Below are 22,628 nucleotides of genomic sequence, written 5' to 3'. Positions count from 1 at the left end.
TAAATGTTTAATCTTCATATCTTCAGACTCTAGGGGGGGGGGGAGGACAGCCTGCTGATAGTACACTCAGATAAATGTTGCTTCACTTGTAATCTTAGCTAAAACTTGCAGGGTATAGATACTTGTTTTGACTATACAGGCTTTTGGACCCTCATGACATCATAATTCCATATTGGACTATGTGTATTTCTTCAAAATATAATGGAAACATGTCCAGAATTTATCAGGCACTTATTGGGAGAACCCAAGGGCTAAGTGCACTTTTGCACTCCACTGCTGCTGTGTTCCATGTGAAGTTCAGGGTTGGTATATTAATGCGAGATCTTTGGTAGGAGTCCCCATATCCTAGTTTTGCTTGACTGCAACGGTCCAGAATTTCACATTACAGTTCAGCCTTGAAATTTTCAACCATTTTGCATCACTTATATTCGGGGGGATACTCCCAGCGCCTGGGTACCTGTTTTCTCCCCCTTGCCCTAGGACACAATGAGGCACTCGGAGTACCAAGTGGATCTAAGGAAACGAAGGCGCCACTAATATTCCTTGAAGTTTCCATTCCTTGAGAAACTGAAGGATCTGATATGGGAAATGCGCACCATTCTCTGTAATCCTATGCCTAAAGGAAGAGCCCTACTGAGAGTTTCCTGTACACAGCCCGGGCGGCTGCCATCTGGAGTGAACTGGATCGAGCCTTGTCCGTGCGCACTCCCTAAACTATGAAATTCTTTTGTCAATGCTTGCGCGAGTTTAAACTAGTCATCACTACAAATATGGCATGTTGGGGGGGGCAACTCTCATTGAAAAGAAAGGGAGGCGCTTTTCCCGCTTCCAAATTGCAAAAGCCTCTAGTTTGCGCGTCACTGCGCGAGGGAAGTAAGGCAGCCAGCCGCCTCAGGACCAGCTAGGCCCTCCTCCTTTCACGTTAGGCTGAGGGGATCGGGGCCGAGGAGGCTGCCTCGCCTTAGGGCAGCCCCCTCCCCCCAAGATCAGCCCATGGAGCCTACTCGCTGCGCCCCGCCTCTCCCTCGCCAACCCCTCCTCCGAGGCGGGCCCTGCGCCTGCGTAGTGAGCGGCGGAGGCCGGGCCGCTGCGGGCGGGTGGAGGAATGCGCGTTACAGTTAAATAGTGGGTACAGCGGCCGCAGGAGCGGCGAGTGGCGGCGCTTCAGGGGGCCGGATGAGGGCGGCTGACTGAGGCGGGCGGGGCGGCGAAGAGATAGCGCAGCGCTTCTTCCAGCAGCTCCGGGACAGAGGCGCCGGCGGGAAGGCGGCACCGGGCCAGCAGTCGGAGCGTCTCCATGGCGCGGCGTGGACTCCTCCTGGGCGGCCGCGGCACCGGCAGCGCCTCCGCTCCTCGCGGCGCTCGGTCCCCCTGAGAGGAAAAGCGCGTCGTCGTCTCCTCCTCCTCCTCCTCCTCCCTCGCTCGCTCCCTCCCTCCCTCCCTTGACGACGGGACTCACTCTCGCCCCGCCGCCGCCCCTCGGAGCGGGCCGGAGAGCGAAGCGGGAGAGCGCCGGGGCCTCAGCCGTCGCCGCGACTGGAATAGGCGCAGTGCCGGGGACCGGAGGAAGAGGCGGCGGCGGCATTATTATTTCTGCCTCTATGATGAAGTTCAAGCCCAACCAGACGCGGACCTACGACCGGGAGGGCTTCAAGAAGCGGGCGGCGTGCTTGTGCTTCCGCAGCGAGCGGGAGGACGAGGTGAGGGCGGTTTGGGGGGGTGGGGGTCGGGCCGCGTCTCCCTCTCGCGGCGCTGGTGCCGCGCCCAGTTTCCGCCTCCCTCGCTGCCCACCCCGCCATCCCTTCCTTCCCGCTGCCTGGGACCCCCTTTGTGTGCGGGGCTTTGCGGAGCAGGCCGGGCTTGTCGCCCTCTCGCGAGCCTCGAGGGTTCCTGCCCGCTTTCCCCGTCCCTTCTCCGGGGCTGGGCTTTGGCGCGGGGTGCGTGGTCGCCAGGGGGCTAAGACCCACTTTTCTCTCTCCCCCCCCCCTCCGAGGCTGGCCGAGGAGGGGGCCGAGCCCGCTTCTGTAAGGCAAGAGAGATGGGGTGACCCAAGGTCGGCTTATTTAGGTGACTTGGTTGTGGCTGGAACGTAGGGCGGGGGGAGAGTGGAGCTGAAACTGCCGCCGGTCTTAAAACGTGGTGTGCTTTTGTGTGTGTGTGTGTGTGAGAGAGAGGGGGGGGGGAGGAGAAATAAAGCTGGCTGGTCTTTTAGCCCGCCAGTGGCTACTTAACCAGAAATGAAAGGGTTGCACATTGTGCCTTGAGCATTGCGCATCTTTAATACATTTGACACTAGCCGGACAGATCTGGCTGCCTCCGAAAACAGCATGGCTTGAGTTCAGTGACCTCTTCTGCCACAGCGGGGAGATCGAGTTGCTTTTGTGACTGTCAGTTTTTACAGACACCCCCCTCCGCCCCCGCGCGCACACAGAGCAGAGCAGACAGGTAGGCGGCACTAGTTCCTATTTATGCAACAACAATCTGCATAACCAGCTCCTGTACATGACTTTTTTTTTTTTACTCTATCTCTTTGTGATGCGTTCAGAGTAAATAGTTAATATCTGAGTAGTTGTCTACTGTTCAGTTGCTACCCAGTTAGCTCAGACATAGTGATGTGGTTTTGAAGCATGTTTATAATGGCTCATTAGGGGTGACCACTTGAATAAAAGAGGGGATGGTACACACACACCATTTGAATGGCAATACCCATCAACTTTGGGGGGGTCCCCTCGAATATTGGGGGGCCTTGGCCCCTAGGAGTTGGCTGCTATGTGGGTGATATTTAATACTAGACATGCTCAGAGTAGCCCCACTGAAATCAATGCATTTAAGTTACAACGGGTCTACTCTGATGGTGACTGATTGGATATCTCCCAGCGTGCTTGGATGAATGTGTGTTTCATACCTGTTTGTAAGGCAAACAGCATGTATAAATCAGACATGCAGTTTCACTTTTGCAACAGGCTAAATGTGCATATTTCTGCATACAGTATAATAGAATCTAGTAACACTGAATAGGCTTTGAAATGTCACACTACCTCTGGTTTCAAATATATGGATATTGAGATGGATATACATATGCATGAACAGTGATTTCTACTGTAGTTGTGATAGAGGTCTGCACTGAAAAAGGCTCACCCCCCCCCTTGAAATCTACTTTTGCTACCTTCTAGCCATATATAGTTTTTTAACAGCATTATATTTTGCTGTTTTTCTTGCACTTCAAAGTAAGATAGCAAATGTGACTATGCATTAATGTATCAGATGGTAAGTTAAAGGCAGTCAAGATTTTTTATATTTTGGGGACATATGAAGCCATTACTAAGTCTTCTTGAGCCTCTTTAAATAATTTTTCAAATAACCTGTTGTCACTGCCTGTCTGTATTGCTTCCTTTCTGTGTTGCTGTCCATAAGAATATGTGAGAGAACTGAAAATATGAGACTAAGGATACACTCCTGTATATACATAATTGGGGTTAGTTACCATTTAGCTCGGTGATCTGTTTGAATAAGAATTGGGCCGCAGGTTGGTGTAGCTTTTCAGCTGCTTTTACTCCAATTTCTTGAAAGGGAGATTATGGTCTCATTTATCATTTTAAATTGGGCTGTTCACATAAAATGTAAGCAGCAGATTTTTAAAAGCCAAGTATTATACTGTGGACCTTTATTGGAAAGCACAGGATATTATTTTTCTATCCTTTGATTATATCATTTACCAGAAAAAAATATTAAACATGCCTGAGAAGTACCAAGAGCCATTTGCCATCTTGAGAGGCAGTGTAGTTGTAGGGAGAAACTGTGAAACATTCCTGACTTTATAATACAGTCTCTACAGATTTACCTTTGCCAACACTAGTACACAATGGTTCTGTCACACAACCTAGAGGCAGTTCTGCCAAAAGTAGGCTTGGCTGTATTAGCTGTTAGGAAAAAGCTTTCCATATTCTGTGATGCAATTATACAATTCCCTGGTACAGTTGGATCTTGATTCTGGAAGTATATGCTAGATGGGAAGTACAACTGAGACATAGCATGATTAAAGCTGAAGTTGGTGGGGACTGCTAACATAGGACAAAAAGGCCAACCAAACAAATTGCATTTCAACCAGAAATATTGTGCCCCTGGTATTTAGCAACCAGAAATACTGCCTAGGCACATGGAACTACTACGTCTAGCTATTATGTTTAAAAAGTTATTTTTGTGTAAACCTCTGTAGAGCAGTCTAAGCTAGTACAAATAGTTTCTGTAATTGTATTGTTTGAAACTTCACATTGCTGTGCTGGGCTACCAGCAATGTAATTGAATGGGTCCAAATTTAAAGCAAAAGTACTGCTTTAAGTCTGTTGGCACACCTGAATTGTTTTGCTAAATATTGCTGGTATATGCTTCCAAGGGGCTTCTTGCACAGTATTGGGGCTATAGAGGGAGCTCCAGCTATACTAAAAAGTGAGATACTCAGCATCTTTTAATTGTTGTTTTAGGTTTAAATAACATATATTCAAAGAATGAGACAGTAACTGTATTGTGGCAACTACTTGTCCTTAATGTTTAGCAGCTCTGGATGAGTGGCTTGAGAGATCTACTGCTCAAAATTCCACAAACATATAAGGACAAAAACTGTCCATTTTTGTGTGTGAACTAGTTGACCTCTTGTGTGTATTGGGGTCCTCCAGTGGTGGAGATAAAACTTAATTTGTCAGAGTTTCAGCAATAGCAATAGTTAATTTATGTCTCTTAGTATTATCTTGAAACAATCCTGGCATATTCCTCTTTTTGCATTCTCAATAGGATATTGTGTTTTAGAAAATTCTGCAAAGAATTTCTGTTCAGAATTCTTGCAAGACTCTTGGGTACAGTTTTGGTGTTTGCAAAGCAAGGAGTTTTACTAGTCATCATGAAAGCACAGAGATTGCAGGTGCTTTGGTAATATGAAACTAAGTGTTCTGTTAGCAAAGGACAAGATTTGCAGTAATCCTGTCTTTACAAGTGCCTGTTACATGTTCATTTCTGTGTAACAGTTTATGCTTATATACTAGCATGCCGTTATACTGTCAGTTGGTAGAGACTGTTTTTGACTTTCAATTAGCCTCTGCAGGGTCTTAATTGCTTCCAGTAATGAAGAGAGAGTTGGCATCTCGGTACATTTGATACAATTCAAATAGCTTTTTTCTTCTTGAAGTGGGGCTGTTCTGGTCTGTAAGTTCTCTTGATGAAAGTTAGTCCTCACACAGAAGTTGTAATGGCTAAAAATCTATTTCCTATATAATAAAAAATGCTTAATATAGAAAAAGGAGTACTCACAACTTAACTCTCAGCTGAAATGGGACAAAACCATGTGGTAAGCTGGCAGCCTCTGGGGTTCTTCCTTCATATTTCAAGTTACAACATAGTACTCTTTATTGTCCAGAGGGAGAATGGTGCTGAAAAGTTGCCTTTTTCATTCCTGTCTACAAACATATGATAGCCAACATTGGTAAAAGCAGTGTAAATGACCTTTCTGCACTGTCCTTGCCTTGGCTGAAAAAATGGAACATTTTGACAGTGGATACATGGAACTCGAAATAGTTTCTTGACATTTAGCTTACAAAGGTGAGTCTGTCAGTCACACAGTCCACTTTGGTTCAAGACCAGTCAGGTGGACTCTGGCTCAAGTGAATACCTAATGACTTGCACACTGAAACGGGTGAAAAAAAGTGTTTTGTGGGGGAGTAACCCTGCAGTCAGTCAGTTGCTTTGTCATCCTTGTTATAGTTACTGAAACCTCTCCAGCAACATTTAGTAGCTGCAGAAAGAACTTCTTGTTGGTCTGTCAGCTGCCCAGCAAAGTTAAGAGGGACTGCACAGTTCATAAGAGAGACCTGAACAGCCTTAAGCTACCAACGCTATTAGCTGTCTCTTTTCTAATTTCCTTCTTTAACGTCTTCCTTCACTTTAGGACTTTTTCTTGTTAGAAGTGAGCATGATCAGTGTAGACATGCTAAATGTCAATAAACTAAAGACATGATTTTTGCCCTGGAGTAGTCACACTTTGTTTACTTATTTTTATGGGAAGTATACATTGTGCCATCAAATCACTCTTCTTTAGAAAGGGTAGAACAGTAGCTCCAACTTCTTTCTAACAAAGGTGAGCTTTGTGTGTCAAAAGGCTTGCCTGCACATCTTCATAATTCTGCTAGCACCATTTTATTGGTATGTTCTTAATATTTAATTTAGTCTAGAATGCCATTTTTCTCACACACCATATGTGTATAAATAAATAAATAAATGTATGTGCAGTAGAACATGTGATAGTGTTTAAATACTGAGCAAGGAAATGACTCTTCCAAGACATTATCAGGCATGGCTGATAATGCTTAGAATTTGCCTGGCTGGACAAGTTGGCTGCTGAAGAGAGAATGAAGCAAGGATTTGTTTGAGCACTCCAGAACTTTGGAGGAACATATTGTGGGATCTGCTGCTGGGAGTTGCCTCCCATTTTAAAACAATCTTGACAGTTGTGCAAGAAGTAGATTATATATTTTATGTTTTTGCTCTGTTGTGAGTTGTCTTGGGGGATTTTCATAGCCAAATGTGAGATTGAAATGCCTAAATAAACTAAAAAGCACTTTAGCACCCAAACAGAAATGTGCTCTCTCTTAGCTGTGTTATGCTTGCTAGTGTGAATGGAACACACCACTTTTTATGTGCATACATCCTGCTTCCACCCTGAGGTGTGGAAAAGTGTTCTTTGATGTAATCTGCATGCAGAATTGCCATGTTTGATCAGCACTAGGAATTATCAGTTTGGAAGAACCCAGTGCTGTGGCTGCTGTTTGCTCCCAAGCAATAGCAAACAGGTTTCTTGACATTTTCATTAAGCCTTGAAAGAAATCTGGAGTTTTGATAAAAGCATTGGGCGCATCTGCCAAGGTTGTTTGTTGATGCACAAGGTAGAATACAATAGATTGGTATCTGTGAGTATGGCAAAAGAATGCAGGTGGACAGGAATAGCGCTGTTCAATGCAGTAGTACACATAGCACTATTCCTACTTTATTTCCTCTGGGCATACCTTCTTGGTTGTAAATCTAAGACTGGGGTGAGGAATTAGATCTGGATGGAGGGTCCAGATTTGACCCATCTTCTCTGGGGCATTTGACAGGTGGGCAGGGCACTGAACTGTCAACCCCTTGAGTCATATGATGTCAGGTGAATCAAAGTTCAAACAGCAGCTCCAAAGGAAGATTTTTCTTTCACAGCCCTGGCTTGAATTCAAGCTGGGATTGCAAGCAAATACCTTCTAGGTGGGTGGAAATACTGGCTTTTATTGTCAAACACAGGCTTATCCCATAGATTACATAAGAGAGAACAGATCTCCACACCTGACATCCGGTAACTGACAGGTGAGCAAATGGCCTCTCATGCTTTATTCAGAGGTCTGGTGGGCCACAAGTCAGAGAGTCTCCAGCACTGTTCTAAGAACCAGTGATGGCACTTCGATGAGTTGGAAAATGTCTATAATAGGTCTCAGCACTATAATTAAGTGTCATGATGGGACTTCCGGGTTGGCGCCATCGCCGAATGGCGGACTCCCTCCGAGCTCCGGAGGGAGCCTGCTCGGCAGGGGCTGGGTCCTACCGCACCGGCGATGCGGGGACCCTTAAAAACCACGGCCACGAGGGTCGTGGACATGGAGACTCGGCTGGCACCGCTAGCGCCCTCCCGACTCGTGAAGGAGCCTTTTTAAAGGCTACGGATCGGGTGCCGGGGAGAAGCGTGGTGCTTTGAGTCCTCTGCTATCCCTGCCGAGCGCAGCCGCATGCCATCCGGCGGAGAGCGCTGACTTCTTCTATTGAAAATTCGGACTTTTAGACAACAACCCGTGAGTAATTTGGAAACTGGGTTTAAAAGGAGGAAAAAAAGAATTTCTTTTTGAAATTGGATACGAGCGGGGGGGGATCCAAAAAGGAAGTCAGTCCCCCCCCCTATTGTAAACCTTTCAAGACAAGGACGGGGAAACCAAGGTCCAAAAAGATTTGTATTGCTGATAATCACTAAGAATTCCACGATGGGGAATCACAAGAACTGTGCTGGAGGATGAATTGAGGGAGAAGAAACGTAACCCCCCCCCCTGGGAACCGGGGTGATTGAAGAGAGAGCCTGGTGAAAAGAGTCGGAGATTTTGACAGCTGTCAAAGTAGCTGTCAAAGTCGGAAAGTAGAAGGATTTTATTATGAGAACTTTGCTGGCTAAATTTGTTACAATTTGCTACAACTCGTTAAAACTTGGATACAAAATGGCGAAAATATGGATAACAATCGGACTTTTGGACTAGAGAAGACAAAGTTATAACAATCCCCCTAGAGGAGTTTCGGGACATTACAAAGATGGTCGTAAGTGGGAAAAAATACCATTGGAATTTTACAGGACTGGTTATCTTCTGGGAAAGCTGCAAAACGGAAATAATATTTTGTCTACAGGGTGTTCAGCTAAAGGAGACAATAGAATTTTCTATTGAAGAAAGGAAGGGACTGAACGCAAGTTTTTGTTCCTGAATAACAATAATCCCTGCAGACTTACTAAGCTTCTGAATTAGAACGTTTCGGCAGCGGAACAAGAGGAAACTGGACTATAATTTGGAAAGAAGAATGGGGGGAGTTTTATTTAAGATCTGAAGTTAAGTGTTCTAAAAATAATTATGAAAGGGAAAAAAAGAAAAAAAAAAAAAAACCAGCAAGGAGTTGGGGGAAATAGGTGATTCTTGGATTGTAAGAATTCCAGGCGGATAATATGGTTTGGTGGTCAGGGGGAAATTAAACCGGGGACAGGGGGGGAGAACTAAAATCCAAAGGCTTGTCAACTTCTTTTTTTGAACTGGCTTTGTCTCATCTTTTATACTCTTTATTTCTTATTTCTGATATTTTTATTATGTGGGGTGTTTCTATTATTAAAAAAAAGGGAAATTGTGGAATGAAAATGGGGTGGGCCCTGGGAAAGAAATTTTCTGTGTTTTATTAAGGGTATTGATGTGGAGTGTAGAAATTTTAAATTCGAATAATGGTTTAAACAAATTAAGTGTTTATTCAGAACTGAGAGCTTGTGGAGCCAACAATATGAAAAAGGAATATGGTAGGGGTGGGGGAAGGGGGGAGTCCCAGAAAGCGGATTTATGAAAATAAGGCTATGAACGTATTTTAACTATTGCTTTCTGTATTTTCTTTTTTTTTTTTGAAAATCTTAATAAATATTATTAAAAAAAAAATATAATTAAGTGTCATGATGAATGTGAATAGCCTTTGTGGAAATTTGTTGTGATTGGACCATACTTTTCTGGAGGGTAATCTTCCCAACTGTATTGAATTGTAGGAAAGCAAGACTATTGAGAGACTCCCAAATTATCCTGGATCAATCATGTTTATTTTTCCTATATAAGAAAGTAAGGGAGATTATTCAGTTCTAACATCATTATGAATCTTGTAGTATTTTTTTTTTTTTAAAAAGTATATGATAGCATGGTATATTTATCTTGTAGAATTTGATCTGTACCTAATGAATCCGACATGTGTTCTGAAACTCTTTGGATTACATTCAGTTTATTTAATATAAATACTTCAGTTGTAAACACATGAATTTTCTTCACTAATGCTAGGGTCCGTAATTCAAAACACTGTCATGTTATGATATGTCATGGCTCTGAATCTTATGTAATGGTACAAAGCCATGTATTTAAGCTCCAGACAGGACAAACAATGACTCCTTCCTCCCTGCACTAGTAACTGGGATCTCTGTTCAGGCCTGTGATCAATGTAAATGCTGATTGAAACAATTTCACTAAGCCGAGTGTTTTGAAACAGAAGAATAATGGTGTTCATAATTGTTGGTGGTTGCTCACATGACTATGGAAAACACTTAGTTCCTTCACTGAAAGGAAATTGGTATCCTCAGTTCATAGCTAGAGCACAAAACATTCAAGATACCTAAAAACACACACAGCTAAAAACAGTTAAATTCTATCTAAAATTCTGAAATACTGTAGTATGTAAGGCAAATGCATTTGAGTCACTGGGTTCTTCCACACTTCCACTTGTCCTGTCGCTTTCCCCCAGGAAAACAGCAATTGGGTTTTCTGCAGATTGCCTTTTGTCCGCTTTAGTGCTAAAGGGTGGGTTTTCTGGGTGAAAGCAGCAGGCCAAAGCAGAACCACCCAGACCTTTGCCTAGAAAACACGGGGCAAGTGGAAGTGTGAACGAGCTCTTAGCTATTCCATAAAAATTAAATCCAGTTTAATATGCTTTCCCTCTTCCTTGTGGCGGCTACATTAGAAAGTGCAGGAGAATGCCTCTCATATTTATTTCTTGGCTTGGCTTTCCAACCAATGTAAACTTCATAAGACTAAAGTATGGAATCTAAACAATAAGTTGCTTTGAATTGTAAGAATCCAAGAAGCCTGTACAGATTTGTATTTGCTTTGTTGAATCACAGTCCAGCTTCCTTGTGTTTAATGTTTTAATATAATAGGAAAGGTAATGGTTCTGCATCTAAACCCTTGCATTTTACTGTAGAATGTGTGGCTGAAACTGCCCTCAGCACTAGGATGGAAGCAATCCTTTGCGGGCTGCTAGTGAGGCTGGTCATGACACACTTTTTCTTAAAAAAAAAGTAACCCACTGAGTTCAGTTGAAAGCACAAGAATGTGCACAAAAGTGCACATGGAAAGTATTAGGTTTCTTCAACCTGTGTGCGCATTAACACACTGGTGCATACACAGATTTTCATGTCCAGAATGGGCTTTGGGCTTCCACTGTAGACACAGAGGAATAGGGTATCTAATTCAGTCTGTATTGGCCTGAATAAGTTGTCATCTTGGTCTGGGTTTCTCCAGGAACATTATCTTGATGTTCTGAATTGGGTTCTGCTTCCATTGTTACTGTCCTTCTACTTATTAAAACATTTGCAGTCGTGTCTGAAATGCTTTGAATAGACAGCTATTTTATTTTTGGGGTAACTTAATTGGGTCATATTTTATTAAAACTGACAGTCTTGCAGTAAGTTGACTGTGAACCAAATATGGAAACATCCAGGAAAGCATACTCAAAACTTGACATATTATCTGACTTTAATATGTATATAAAAGTTTGATGCTAGGGAAGGAGTGCAGAATTCTTGAACTTTATAGCCTGTCACCCAAGCTTGGATCTGTTAACATATATTTGATATTGTTGGCTGCCTTGAGTACCATTTGGTGGACATCTTAAACATTTTGTTAACTTCACAAAATATCAGTCTGGTTTCATGAAGTCTCACTGAGTTTTAATTCACACAGTCATAAGAAAATCTTTTTCTTTGCAGGTTCTTTTAGTAAGTAGCAGCCGGTACCCAGACCAGTGGATTGTTCCAGGTGGAGGAATGGAACCAGAAGAGGAACCTGGTGGTGCTGCCGTCAGAGAAGTCTATGAAGAGGTAAAGAATTTAGAACTCTCAGCTTGAAATGCTGTATGGATATGCATTCTCTGAATTTTAACAGATGACTCATTTAAGCAAACTTAACTGAGAGCCACATAGACAAGGGCTACTCCCCTCCTAGGACAGGCATGTGGCAGACCTGTTATAAATGACAATAGCCATCCACATGGCTGTTCTTGTGTTCATGAGATGCTGGCTATAAAGATAATAGCTTACTGAAAGAATTGAATTGTTCCTAATTTAAGTGAAACACTTTCCAACAGATGCCTATCAGCTGGGTCTGCCAAACACTTGAGACCACACAGGACTCTTCTGCTTTATTGCATGGTTAGAGTTGTTTTCCGGGCTACAGTTTCTTCCAATCTTGATAATTCCACAGCCATCAGACATTTGTGTGTTGGTACAGGAGAGGCAGCCCTTAAGTTGTGGAATTCCCTCCCCACAGAGGAGGGACACCTTCATTATATGTGTCTGACACCTTCCTTACATAGTTCCTGTTGTTTGCTTGAAGAGGCCCCTCTTCACTCTGGCCTTTGAGTTAGATATTTATAGGACTCACCCTATTCTTGTGCCTGTAATTTATTTTAAACTGTTCTTAAAAATGCATTTCTAAATTGCTGTGAACCTCCTTGTAATCTTATGGCAGGTAGTGAATCAAATAAATAAACTGAAATTTCCAGGATGTGCTACTTAAGAAGCACTTATCACAGAATGAAATATTCTTTGTTTGAATGTATGGATAATCTTAGAAGTTTTAAATCTCAGCTAGGAAATAGTTTACAGTACGTGGTGAGCACCTCTAAGAGATGTTTGAGGTCCAATCCAGAAAGAGAGGAGCACTAAATCATCTGCATTCATCAAGATGCAGATATTTCTGTTCCTAATTACCAGAGTGGGGGAGTTTGCATTGGCTAAATATAGCCCCAAATCATTAATATAAGTTTTTAAAAAGTGGGAGCCAGAATGGAACTAGCTACATTATTTAAGTATGCTAAATTCCTACACACTTTTTGCTTTATTACTCACATGCTTCCTAACTGTAAACTCTGTAAAAGAAAGATAAGCAGATGCTCTATTAGAAGCTTCTCAAATTTAGTTGTGCGTCTGAAAAAAAATTGATAATCAGAAAAATGTGCTCCCTGTTCCTTAGCTTTCAGGAAAACTAAAGAGACTCTGGCTAGGGCACAGATTTAATAGATCATGAAACCATTATTGGACATGCTAGTAAATTAAACATTGGTTTCGAATATTGTAATGAATCCGTAAGAACGATTGCTTGTGGGGAATATATCTGATTATCTTTATTCCTTGCAGGCTGGAGTAAAGGGAAAACTAGGCAGATTGCTGGGAATATTTGAGGTGAGCTGTTTAAAAATATATATTCTGTGATGTACATGCTGTGAAATGTAGTTTGCATTTCTAATACAGAAGGGGTGGAATCTTGGAAAACAGGTATTTTAATTAAGGACTGATAATTTGAATACCTTCTACACTTCATATATAAATAAGTCAGGTTTGGGAATAGAAAAATATTGACATTCATGTACAAAATATTTATAAGTAGGGAAGATATTAAAAGGAGCTGATTCAGTAAATTGTGCTGATTGTGATGGGGACGCTATCCAGTACCTGAATAATGGGTGAAAATATAATAGAATAAGAATTGTCTCTAGGATCCCATTTTTGCTGGTCTGCAAAGTGACTGACCTAATGAATGCAACAAAGATTTGAAAGGAAATGTGATTAGGATTGGGCTGTTTGTATAGTTCTAGTTTTCAAGTAGTGAACAGAGAATGTTAGTTTAACTCCTAGATAGATGCTGTAATCCGCAGTTCCTAATGAAATATATGCAGATAGAAAAAGTGGAGCCCTGTTTCTAACATCACAGTTCATGATGATGATGATCACGATGATTTTGTACCCCCACCTCATCTGACTGGGTTGCCCCAGCCACTGTGGATGGCTTCCAACAGAATATACAAAAACACAACAGAACATCACATATTAAAAGCTTCCTGGTGCAGGGCTGCCTTCAGATGTCTATGAAAGGTCATAGAATTATTTATCTCTTTGACATCTGATGGGAGGGTGTTCCACGGGGTGGGGCTACTGAGAAGGCCCTCTGCCTGGTTCATGGTAACTTCACTTTCCACAATGAGAGAGCTGCCAGAAGGGCTTCTTCAGAGTCCAGGCTGAACAATGGGGGCATAGATGCTTCTTTACGTATACAGGTCTGAAGCCATTTAGGACTTTAAAGGTCAATACCAACACTTCAAATTGTGCTCAAAAACGTACTGGGAGCCAATGTAGATGTTTTAGGACTGGTGTTGTGGTCCCGGTGGCTGCTCCCAGTCACTAGTCTAGCAACCACATTCTGGGTTAACTGTAGTTTCTGAGTCACCTTCAAAGGTAGAGTGTATTGCAGTAATCCAAATAGGAAATAACCAGACCATGTCTCACTCTGGTGAGACATTGGGCAGGAAGGCAGGGTCTCAGCTGGCGTACCAGATGCAGTTGGTAGACAGCTGCCCTGGACACAGAATTGACCTGCGCCTCCGTGGACAGCTGTGAGTCCAAAATGACCCCCAGGCTGTGTACCTGGTCCTTCAGGGGCACAGTCACCCCATTCAGGACTAGGGAGTCCCCCAGAAACAGTACTTCCGTCTTGTCAGGATTCAAGCTCAATCTGTTAACTGCCATCCATCCTCCAACTGCCTCCAGACACTCACACATGCCTCAACTGGCTCCAATTTAAATGAGAGGTAAAGCTTTGCCAAGAGAACTCATAGCTGCCTCTTAGAAGACTGACATGTTTCTGTACTGCTACCAACAGTATACATTTGCTTTTCACTTGTTTTTCCATTGGCTTTTTTAAAAAACCGTTCTAATTTACATTCCCCCCCCCCATTTAAACTATTGAATTTGTATGTGTACCATTGTATTTTTAAATGATCTTGTTGCAGTGTTTGAATTTTAGGCACCTTGAGGGCTATATTATAGTGGAAAGATAGTATATAAGTGATTCTAAGTAAATAGCTATCTAATGTTGCAAGTGTGAATTAATATGTCTGTTCTCTCTTCTTCCTACTGAAGCAGAATCAAGACCGGAAACATAGGACTTATGTTTATGTTCTTACAGTGACTGAAATCCTGGAAGACTGGGAGGATTCGGTTAATATAGGCAAGACATTTTCAACCCTGCGTGTGCTAAGTGTGTAATGCAGTATCAGAACCATGCTATTTTTAGGACAGCTTTCACACAACTGGTGTTCAAGAAGCATGATGCTGCAAGTTATTAAAGTTAGAGGTGTACTAAAAAGGTTCAAAGGATAACTCAAGAGCAGCCAGCACCATTTTATTTTATCACTAATTGGCCACTGCTCTAATAGCATTAATAAAATAATTTATGGAAGTAGATAAATTTTGTGTTTGATTGCAGTTTGACACTCCATGGCATGCTGTTTTTACAGATACTTTAAACTACTAATTGGTTGAAAGAACTTGGGATAATGAGTAATATTCAGAATGCCATATACTTCTAATGAATCAGAACAGGGTAAGATAGTAGATAAAAAGCAGGCTATTTGCTTGTTGGCAAGGGAACAGATGGACAAACTAACTTTCATGTTAATTTGCACATAATTAACATAATACATTAATAAAAGTAGACACAGCCTGTTAGTCTCACAGTGAACCATTCAGCCAACTGTGGTAATTAGAAGCCTTTATTTATAGCTCCAAATGTTCATGATCCTTATTCAGCACCTAACATCATAAGACCAACTTAGGAATTTTATGAACAGAGTTGAAGATCTTGGCTGTCTGTAGTTAATACCCTTGTTTTTCACAATTCTGCTTGCTTCTACTAAGTGCCCTTAAATAGTGGGTGGATCTCTGGGGGACTCTCTAGAATGTTTCAGCCACATTTGCCCACTTCATTTTAAAGTTGACAGATTGTAAGGTTCAAAATGTCCACTATTTGAAGCATTTATTCTTTTCATGTTGTAGGAAGGAAAAGAGAGTGGTTTAAAGTTGAAGATGCAATCAAGGTCCTTCAGTGTCACAAGCCAGTACATGCAGAGTACTTGGAAAAATTGAAACTGGGATGTTCACCAACCAATGGAAATTCTGTGGTTTCTTCCCATCCTGATAACAACTCTCTATATGTTACTCCTGCACAGACTTCTGGGTTGCCCTCAACTGTAAGATAAAATTCAGCTACTTTTTTGTTCACCATCACAAGGGGAGATGTGTTAGTGGTCATGTGCTATGTGTATAGTCATTTAAATTGAGTGTGTGAACACTTTATGTTCAGACATATACATTCATTCTTTTTTTTTTTTTAGCAATGTTTAATATTTCAACAAACCAAAGCCATACAGGGAATTCTTAAAGATGCCTTAAATGGTCCTCTTTGTGGCTTTTTAAAACCTGATTAAAAAAAAAAACAGGAGTGAATTTGTAATTTGGCATTTGAGTCTGGCTTAATTTTGTTAAATTTCCTAAAAATCAAAAAATGCTATTTTTGGGAAACTGTTTTTAATTTAGTCATCCTTATTTCCCTACTTCAGTACAAAATTTGTTGGACAAGTTAAAAGGCAGCAGCAACCAACAAAGAAGTGCCTTCTATGTCAAGAAGTGTCCTCCCCAAATATTTCACTTACAAATCCTAACCAGAGTAGTGCCAGCTTGTCTGCCTCTGCCAATCCTTCACACTGCTCTTGCTTACAATTATTAGGCAAACAGGCAGATTCGAGAAAGATGCTAACATGCCAACCCCTTAACCTGCTTGCTCTCCTCTTGCCAAAGTCAGCCTTGGCTTTCTTTGCTATTCCAGCAGGTGTTGATTCACTACTGGGGACCATCCCAGCTTCTTCCAGCCTGTTTCCAAAACACATGATTTGGATCACTATTGGGAAGATAACTGTCCTGAGCTTTAAGGAAAAAAAGCAGACTAAATGGTGTTCTAATCCTGTTCTAATGCTTGCAACTAAAATATGGCTATAGAGATTCTCTAAATTATATGAAGTCTAATTTCAGAAATCTCTAAAAGCATTTACTGTACGCTGAACTTTCCCTTGATCCCTCAAGTCATTACTGTGGTTGAGGTAAAGAACTACCTCTATTATGAAACTGTCTCTTCTCATTCTTTCTATGTAACATAAACCCACTGTAAATAATCCAACTGGTGTATAGTGTAAAGTGGAAAGAAAAGGTAATGTAAATACTCCGTTGCTCACACCAGTAGGTTACTACCTAGGACTTCTGTGTCTTAATAGCTATGTAACCAGCAGAAACTTTAATAGCTCACTCACTGAATCTTCACCTAGTGAGTTCCTGCTCATCACATAACAGATAAAGGCACAGGAATCCTGTCTGAGAAAAAGGTGGCAAACTTACACACTAACTTCCAATACATTGGGTAAAAATGCTGCTATAAATTAACCCACGTGCTGTTACAATTTTTAAGGAAAATATTGGTGCCATATGCTTTCCTTCTAGAAACATGTGGGAATCACACATAGTGCCATAGAAATGCATTTAAGCAAGGAACATCAGTAAGAGGTTTGGTTGTGAGTGTTGCTTCAAGAGCCATAAGTAAGTACTATTAACTGGAGATGGACTTGGAACATCTTGCTCAGGTTAGAACTTCCAGGAGTTACTGGCTTCAGAGAATCTGAGTGGAGCCGTAGATGTCATCAGTTTTGTGCTTGAAGAGCCTTACTTTCCATATTCTGATTCAGATGGTCAAAAGAACATTCATAGTAGACTGGTGGCAGACCCATCAATGTGAAACTTTGTACACTAATCGGATTAAGGAAATGGCTAGTTAACAAGTATGCATTTTTCCTGATTCCTAAGTCAGCACTTCAACCCCACACTCTTATTCAGTTATCACTAACCACATGATGATAATATGAGAAATGTCTCTTGTTCATCACAGTGATGGAAGTAAGAGCAATTTTAATTAGTTTTTGGTTACTATAACTGCTTTCATCTCAACTTTTGCTTTTGGAACATAAAACCAAGCCAAGCATAGAGAAGCTACATATTGGTAGTGCATGATTACTTTGGTTTCTAACATTTATGTGTTATGTAAAAATGTACAGTTGTCAGTGCTAACCAAATCAAAGGTGATGGCTTATAAATACTCCAGGCTGCTGTGCCACATACAGTTTTAAATATATTGGTGTACAGATCTCTTCTGCCTATGCAACTTCAGATAAAGCCCCTTATTCATACTGACTTCTAAAGTCTGTCTTGCAACATAACACTGGAATGACAAGAGGTCCACTGTATTATTTAGCTGCCATTGTTGCATTTTCACTTATAGACAAGTGAACACAGAAACATTGTCTATTTCTGTCATTTGGAAGAATAGACCGGACAGCATGAATGTGTCAAATAACAGCGAAGACCTCTTCTGTCAAGATTAAACCATAGTCAAATAACTCCAGTAAGGGTTCAGGGTTGACATTAAAATGCTGAGGGATTAATATATAGTGAAGCATTCTTGTGGAACTAGGCCAGTGTTCCCCCTAAGTGACCTTTGAACCTGTAGCTGGCTTCACAAGGCAGGGAAATAAAAGTTGACTAGGACCAGATTCCACAGGGCAGTCCATGTCTTCAGTATCTTAAGACATGGTTTGCAAAGTCAGAAGGTCATTACCAGAGAAGTATAGGCAGGTCTTGACTTAATACAGTGGGAGTTTGTTACAGTGAATAGTTAATTGGGAACATGCCATACCAACATTGCAAGAGTATTTATGTAGGTTATAGAGGCTATTAAAAGTAAAAATACCATCCTGAGTGCTTATTGCAGACTAACCAGGGCTATTGTCAAAATGTTGGAACAAATGCTCAACATGCTTCTGAGAAGTAAAACGTTTGAAGGAAAACTACAAGTTAAGTTGTAAACATTTTGAGCTGTGTGCATGGCTTTCTTTTAAAGATTGATGTAAGAATTTTGACTTTTTATATCTGAAATGATCCTCCAAAATAAAAAAAAAATTGAAACACAATCTGCAAAGACTGTAGCTTCTTTATGTAGCAATAAAATTCAGATTTAAGTATTGGGAACAGTGGTCTCCAACTCAACATGTGTTTGAGAGTGGCTCATTCAAATCAAGTGTATTGCAAAGTCTGTAGTAGAAAACAGTGTTGGAAAACTTATAAAACATGAGTGACTTTTACCTCCTTCTGTGGCCTGGAAGTTTTTCTGTGCTTGTAGTTGAGGGCAGGGACCACATCTTAGTGGTACACAACATGCTTTGCACCCCAAGAACCCCATGGCATTCAGTGGGATTTACTTTCAGATAAACCTATACAGAATTGCTGCCTATTGCCTGTATGCCCAAGCTACTCAAGAAGAAACGCTCTTGCTTGCCTCCCATGTCCCTGACTGTTGTTTCATTTTGTGGATGTGTCCACAAACTTGAGAATTTGGCTTACAAATATTGCTTCGTGGTTAGGCTCACTTCCTGCTTCTCACACCCATTTCTGACATCAGCTACATGCTATAAACTCACAAGTGACCTGCAGTGATGTCACGTGGAAATACTATACTTGTTCTTGTACCTGAAGGGGCAGTTATTTCAGGCCCCCATCTCTTTGCTCCTGGTCTACTTTAACCCTACCCACTGCACTTGCTGGGTATGAGGCTATCCCTTTCAGAACAATGAACACTCCACTAGGGGGAGAAGGGCTCGATCTTCATTGAAATGGCAAACTTCTACCTGGGGTTTGAGCAATTTAGTAACTTCTCCCCACCTCCTGCTCTCACTTGTTCTCTGCTCTGCTTCCTCTGACGTGTTAGGATGCACAACAGCATGTTGTTGTCTATCCCAAGTGCGTCTGTTCAGTGATCCAGCCAGTGTGGAAGCAAAGCCTTGTATAAGCCTGGACCACACTTTACCTTGTAGCACTATGCATGGCTCATAGAGAATGCCTCCCCACCCCCTTCTCCACACTCCTGATACATTACCTCACTCTGCTAAATCTGCAGTTAGCAGATTTAAAGAACAAGGACTGCTTAGCAGCTCTGAACAAGCATGTTATCCAGTAAAGGGGGAGGGGTTAATAACAAATATGTTTAAACCACGGCATGGATGCCCACCCCACATACTCCTCTCAAGGACATTCCCACATCTCCCAATTAATACATTCAGCATTCCACTGAACTTTTCCCCTCCTGTGTGAAAGGAAACAATGGAGAAAAGCAAGTATCTGCAACTGCACAGCAGAAGTGTGCTTGGCCTCTTATGTGAGCCTGTAACTTTCCCTCACTAGGCAATGAGTTGAGTTACTCTACAATTTTAATCTCCCATAGGTACTGGGAGTCCACTGAGACAATAAGGTGAGTGTATACTTGTCTTTTAATTTATAAACAATTTCTATATACTCATGTCACTCCTAAACTTAAGACATTTGACCAGCAACGTTGCTGTTAAATGGAATAGTTTCACAATCCAGTCACAATACCAGAAAATAGAGCTTCTGTTCTTCTGGATAGGGTTGTACTAAACCTGAAGGACCAAGGGGTGATCTTGGCTCAAGCTTTGCCAGTAGAGACTGAGGTGGCCAACTTCAGTTGGTATGTCAGCTGTGACCCTATCTGAACAGCTACCCATGCTTTGGTAACCTTCAAAATTAAATGACTGTTATACTTGAGCTTCAGCTTTAAAAATAATCGGGAAACTTAGAGTTTAGAACACAGCTGTGAAAGATTGCGAAGACTGAGCAGTATGCGCATTAACCGTTGTGCAAGAGCACTAGCTCTGGGTTTATTTGCAAGTCCAAGTTTTGACTTTTAAAAAAGCTTTTACATTATGGCTTGCAACCTGGTAGGGCTAATCTGCTGCTCTCCACTTATTACTTGACTCCAACTTCCATTGGCTGTATCCTGCATAGTCAATAGGGACTCCCAAGATCTAGTAGGCTCTCCATTTTCCTGAATCTTAATGCACCAAACAAATCCTTTCTTAGAGACCTTCTGTACTCCCAACACATGACGTGCAGCAGATGGCTATAGGGAAAGAAGTACTTTCCCATCATGCCAACTTTGGAATGCTGTCCCCCCAAAGCCTCAGCTGGCACCCCCTCTGGTGGATTTCTGTTACAAAGCAAAGAACTTCGTGGAGTCTCAGGATTTGTTATTGTTCAGCTTAAATTTATGTACTTTTTTGAGGTAACTTTAATTTTGCACTTCTAGCTTGCATTTCTGTATTTGTACTTAGGTGCACTTGATTTTAAACTTTGCTGATGGCAAAATAGAAGTATCCTAAACAAAATAGGGAAACATTTTTGGGCCACTAAAACTTCAATATGAACCAGTGTGCTTTCTGAAAAGGATAGGACTTCTTTCTTGTCACATGGAAAGTTTTTCTCGCGGGGGGAGAGGTTATTTGGTAACTTGCTTTTTTTTTTATTGTACAAATATGCTTGAAAATTTACTGTGTGAATACCAATCTTTAAAATGAGAAGCTCACTGTATAATGAATAATCACTCTTCCTTTTATTCAGTGTCATAACATTACAGTCAGAAGATGTTAAACAGAACCTATCAGGCATTTAAAAAATAATCCTGAACATAGGAGGAATGTACATTACACTCAGATATACATGATTTCTAACCGTATTAGACCTGAAGATCTTACAGTAACCATAATTTGCTGGGCATATGCTTCCTTTAAAAGCATAACATCCACATTATTTTAGGCCATAATTACACTTGATATTCAGTATGTTTACTCTTGTAAAACTACCCATGCAAAGCATGGATTTATTTGTCACTGGGGTCTTCCTTCTTTCAAGAACACACACAAGAACTATATTTTTATCAGCTAAAGGAAAAAGAGTTATCGTGAACATGGTTTTGATTTAAGCCAAGGCTTCATACATCAGTACACATGCCAAATAACTGGCCTGAATATTTATTAGCACCAAGATTAATATGAAACACCTGTACTGTAATTCAGTAAAGGAACCCCATCTTTCTACCTAGCCCTATCATAAAGCAAACATACGTAAATAAATCTACTTGGTTTATTAGTATCATACAGTGGGACAATTCCAACCAGCTGAGATGTACCGAACAAGATGACCTATTTATTGTTGATAGTCTTTTTAGAACTCCTTTACAGATAAAAGTTGTTAGTTCAATCAAACACAGACTCAAGTACCTTCAGTGACTCTTTAGCCACATTCCTTGACCTTTTTTTTTAAGGGATAATAGTCTAGTTCTTAATGTTTACACTTCATTAGGAGAAAGATTCAGGTGGAAAATGGAAATTCAAAACCAACCCTTGTAGTTACTTTAATTACTGCTCTCAACATTTAGAGCCAGAACACAGAGGGGCTTTTTGGATATTTTACTCCTTAACTGCAGTCCTAAAGGAATGCCTAAACTCCCAAGTTTTGGCACAAGAGCTGTTTTTCAATGCACACATGGAAAAAATATAGTATGCCTAGTTTACAAATGCATATACATCTGCTTTGCACCAACTCCCTATTTTAAACTTAGTAAGATTTCAACACAAGGTGTTTCAACACAGTTCCATGGGCAACTGATGAGAAATCCTCAAATTTGAGTGTACACACCTCTCTAGTGCACAGCATAGATTCAACAGTTATTTGTACACATTTAAAGACATTTACCACATACGCAGGGCTGGAAAGGACACAGTCCAAAGTTAAGCGCCTCCCATGCCCATTTATTTCAATAGGAGAAATATAGCATGTGTTCAAAGCTACAATCCTATGTGCACTCATGCAGAATTGAATTCAGTGGGATTTACAGCAAATAAAAATATTTAGGATTAAGCTGTAACCCATTGAAATTTGTATAGCTCTTGCTAAATTATGCCCTATGTTTGAACATTAATTAACATTCCAACCGTATAGTTGCCATATGTACTTGACTTCAGATACTGTGTACCATTTTTAACAGGTTTTATGGTATTTTTTCCATTTGTTTTATTCCAGAATGTGACATACAGAGAGCCAGAGCTTACACTGTCTGGTCTTTTTAAAAATAATATCATGGTAGCAGCATTTTAAAGCCATTTGCTATGCAGGTATTCAAGTTTCTTTCTTTAAAAAACTACTACAGCTGCAAACATAAGCATTTTTTTCAATATAACTTTTATTAAACTGAGTGGGACTTGTTTTTGAGTAGTCAGAGATTATA

The 22,628-nt window shown here is 41.1% G+C and overlaps 1 protein-coding gene across 2 annotated transcripts; it reads left to right on the top strand.

The window, feature by feature from the left end:
- Positions 1-1,083: 1,083 nt before the first annotated feature.
- NUDT4 (nudix hydrolase 4) lies at positions 1,084-22,531 on the top strand. 2 transcript variants are annotated; one of them, XM_081022551.1, is made up of 5 exons: positions 1,084-1,700; positions 11,327-11,437; positions 12,755-12,799; positions 14,534-14,621; positions 15,449-22,531. In XM_081022551.1, exons 1-5 carry the CDS (start codon positions 1,602-1,604, stop codon positions 15,649-15,651), a joined length of 546 nt encoding a protein of 181 aa, XP_080878677.1. In that variant the 5' UTR covers positions 1,084-1,601; the 3' UTR covers positions 15,652-22,531. The 2 variants fall into 2 exon arrangements, with proteins under 2 accessions (XP_080878677.1, XP_080878678.1); XM_081022552.1 differs by having other exon boundaries at positions 1,087-1,700; positions 14,537-14,621.
- The last annotated feature ends 97 nt before the right edge of the window (positions 22,532-22,628 follow it).

This window comes from Podarcis pityusensis (assembly GCF_964106645.2).
Source record: "Podarcis pityusensis genome assembly, chromosome: 10".
In the NCBI taxonomy this organism is placed as follows: Eukaryota; Metazoa; Chordata; class Lepidosauria; order Squamata; family Lacertidae; genus Podarcis; species Podarcis pityusensis.
Note: the sequence above shows the minus strand (reverse complement) of the source record. Positions and strands in the feature narration are given on the sequence as shown.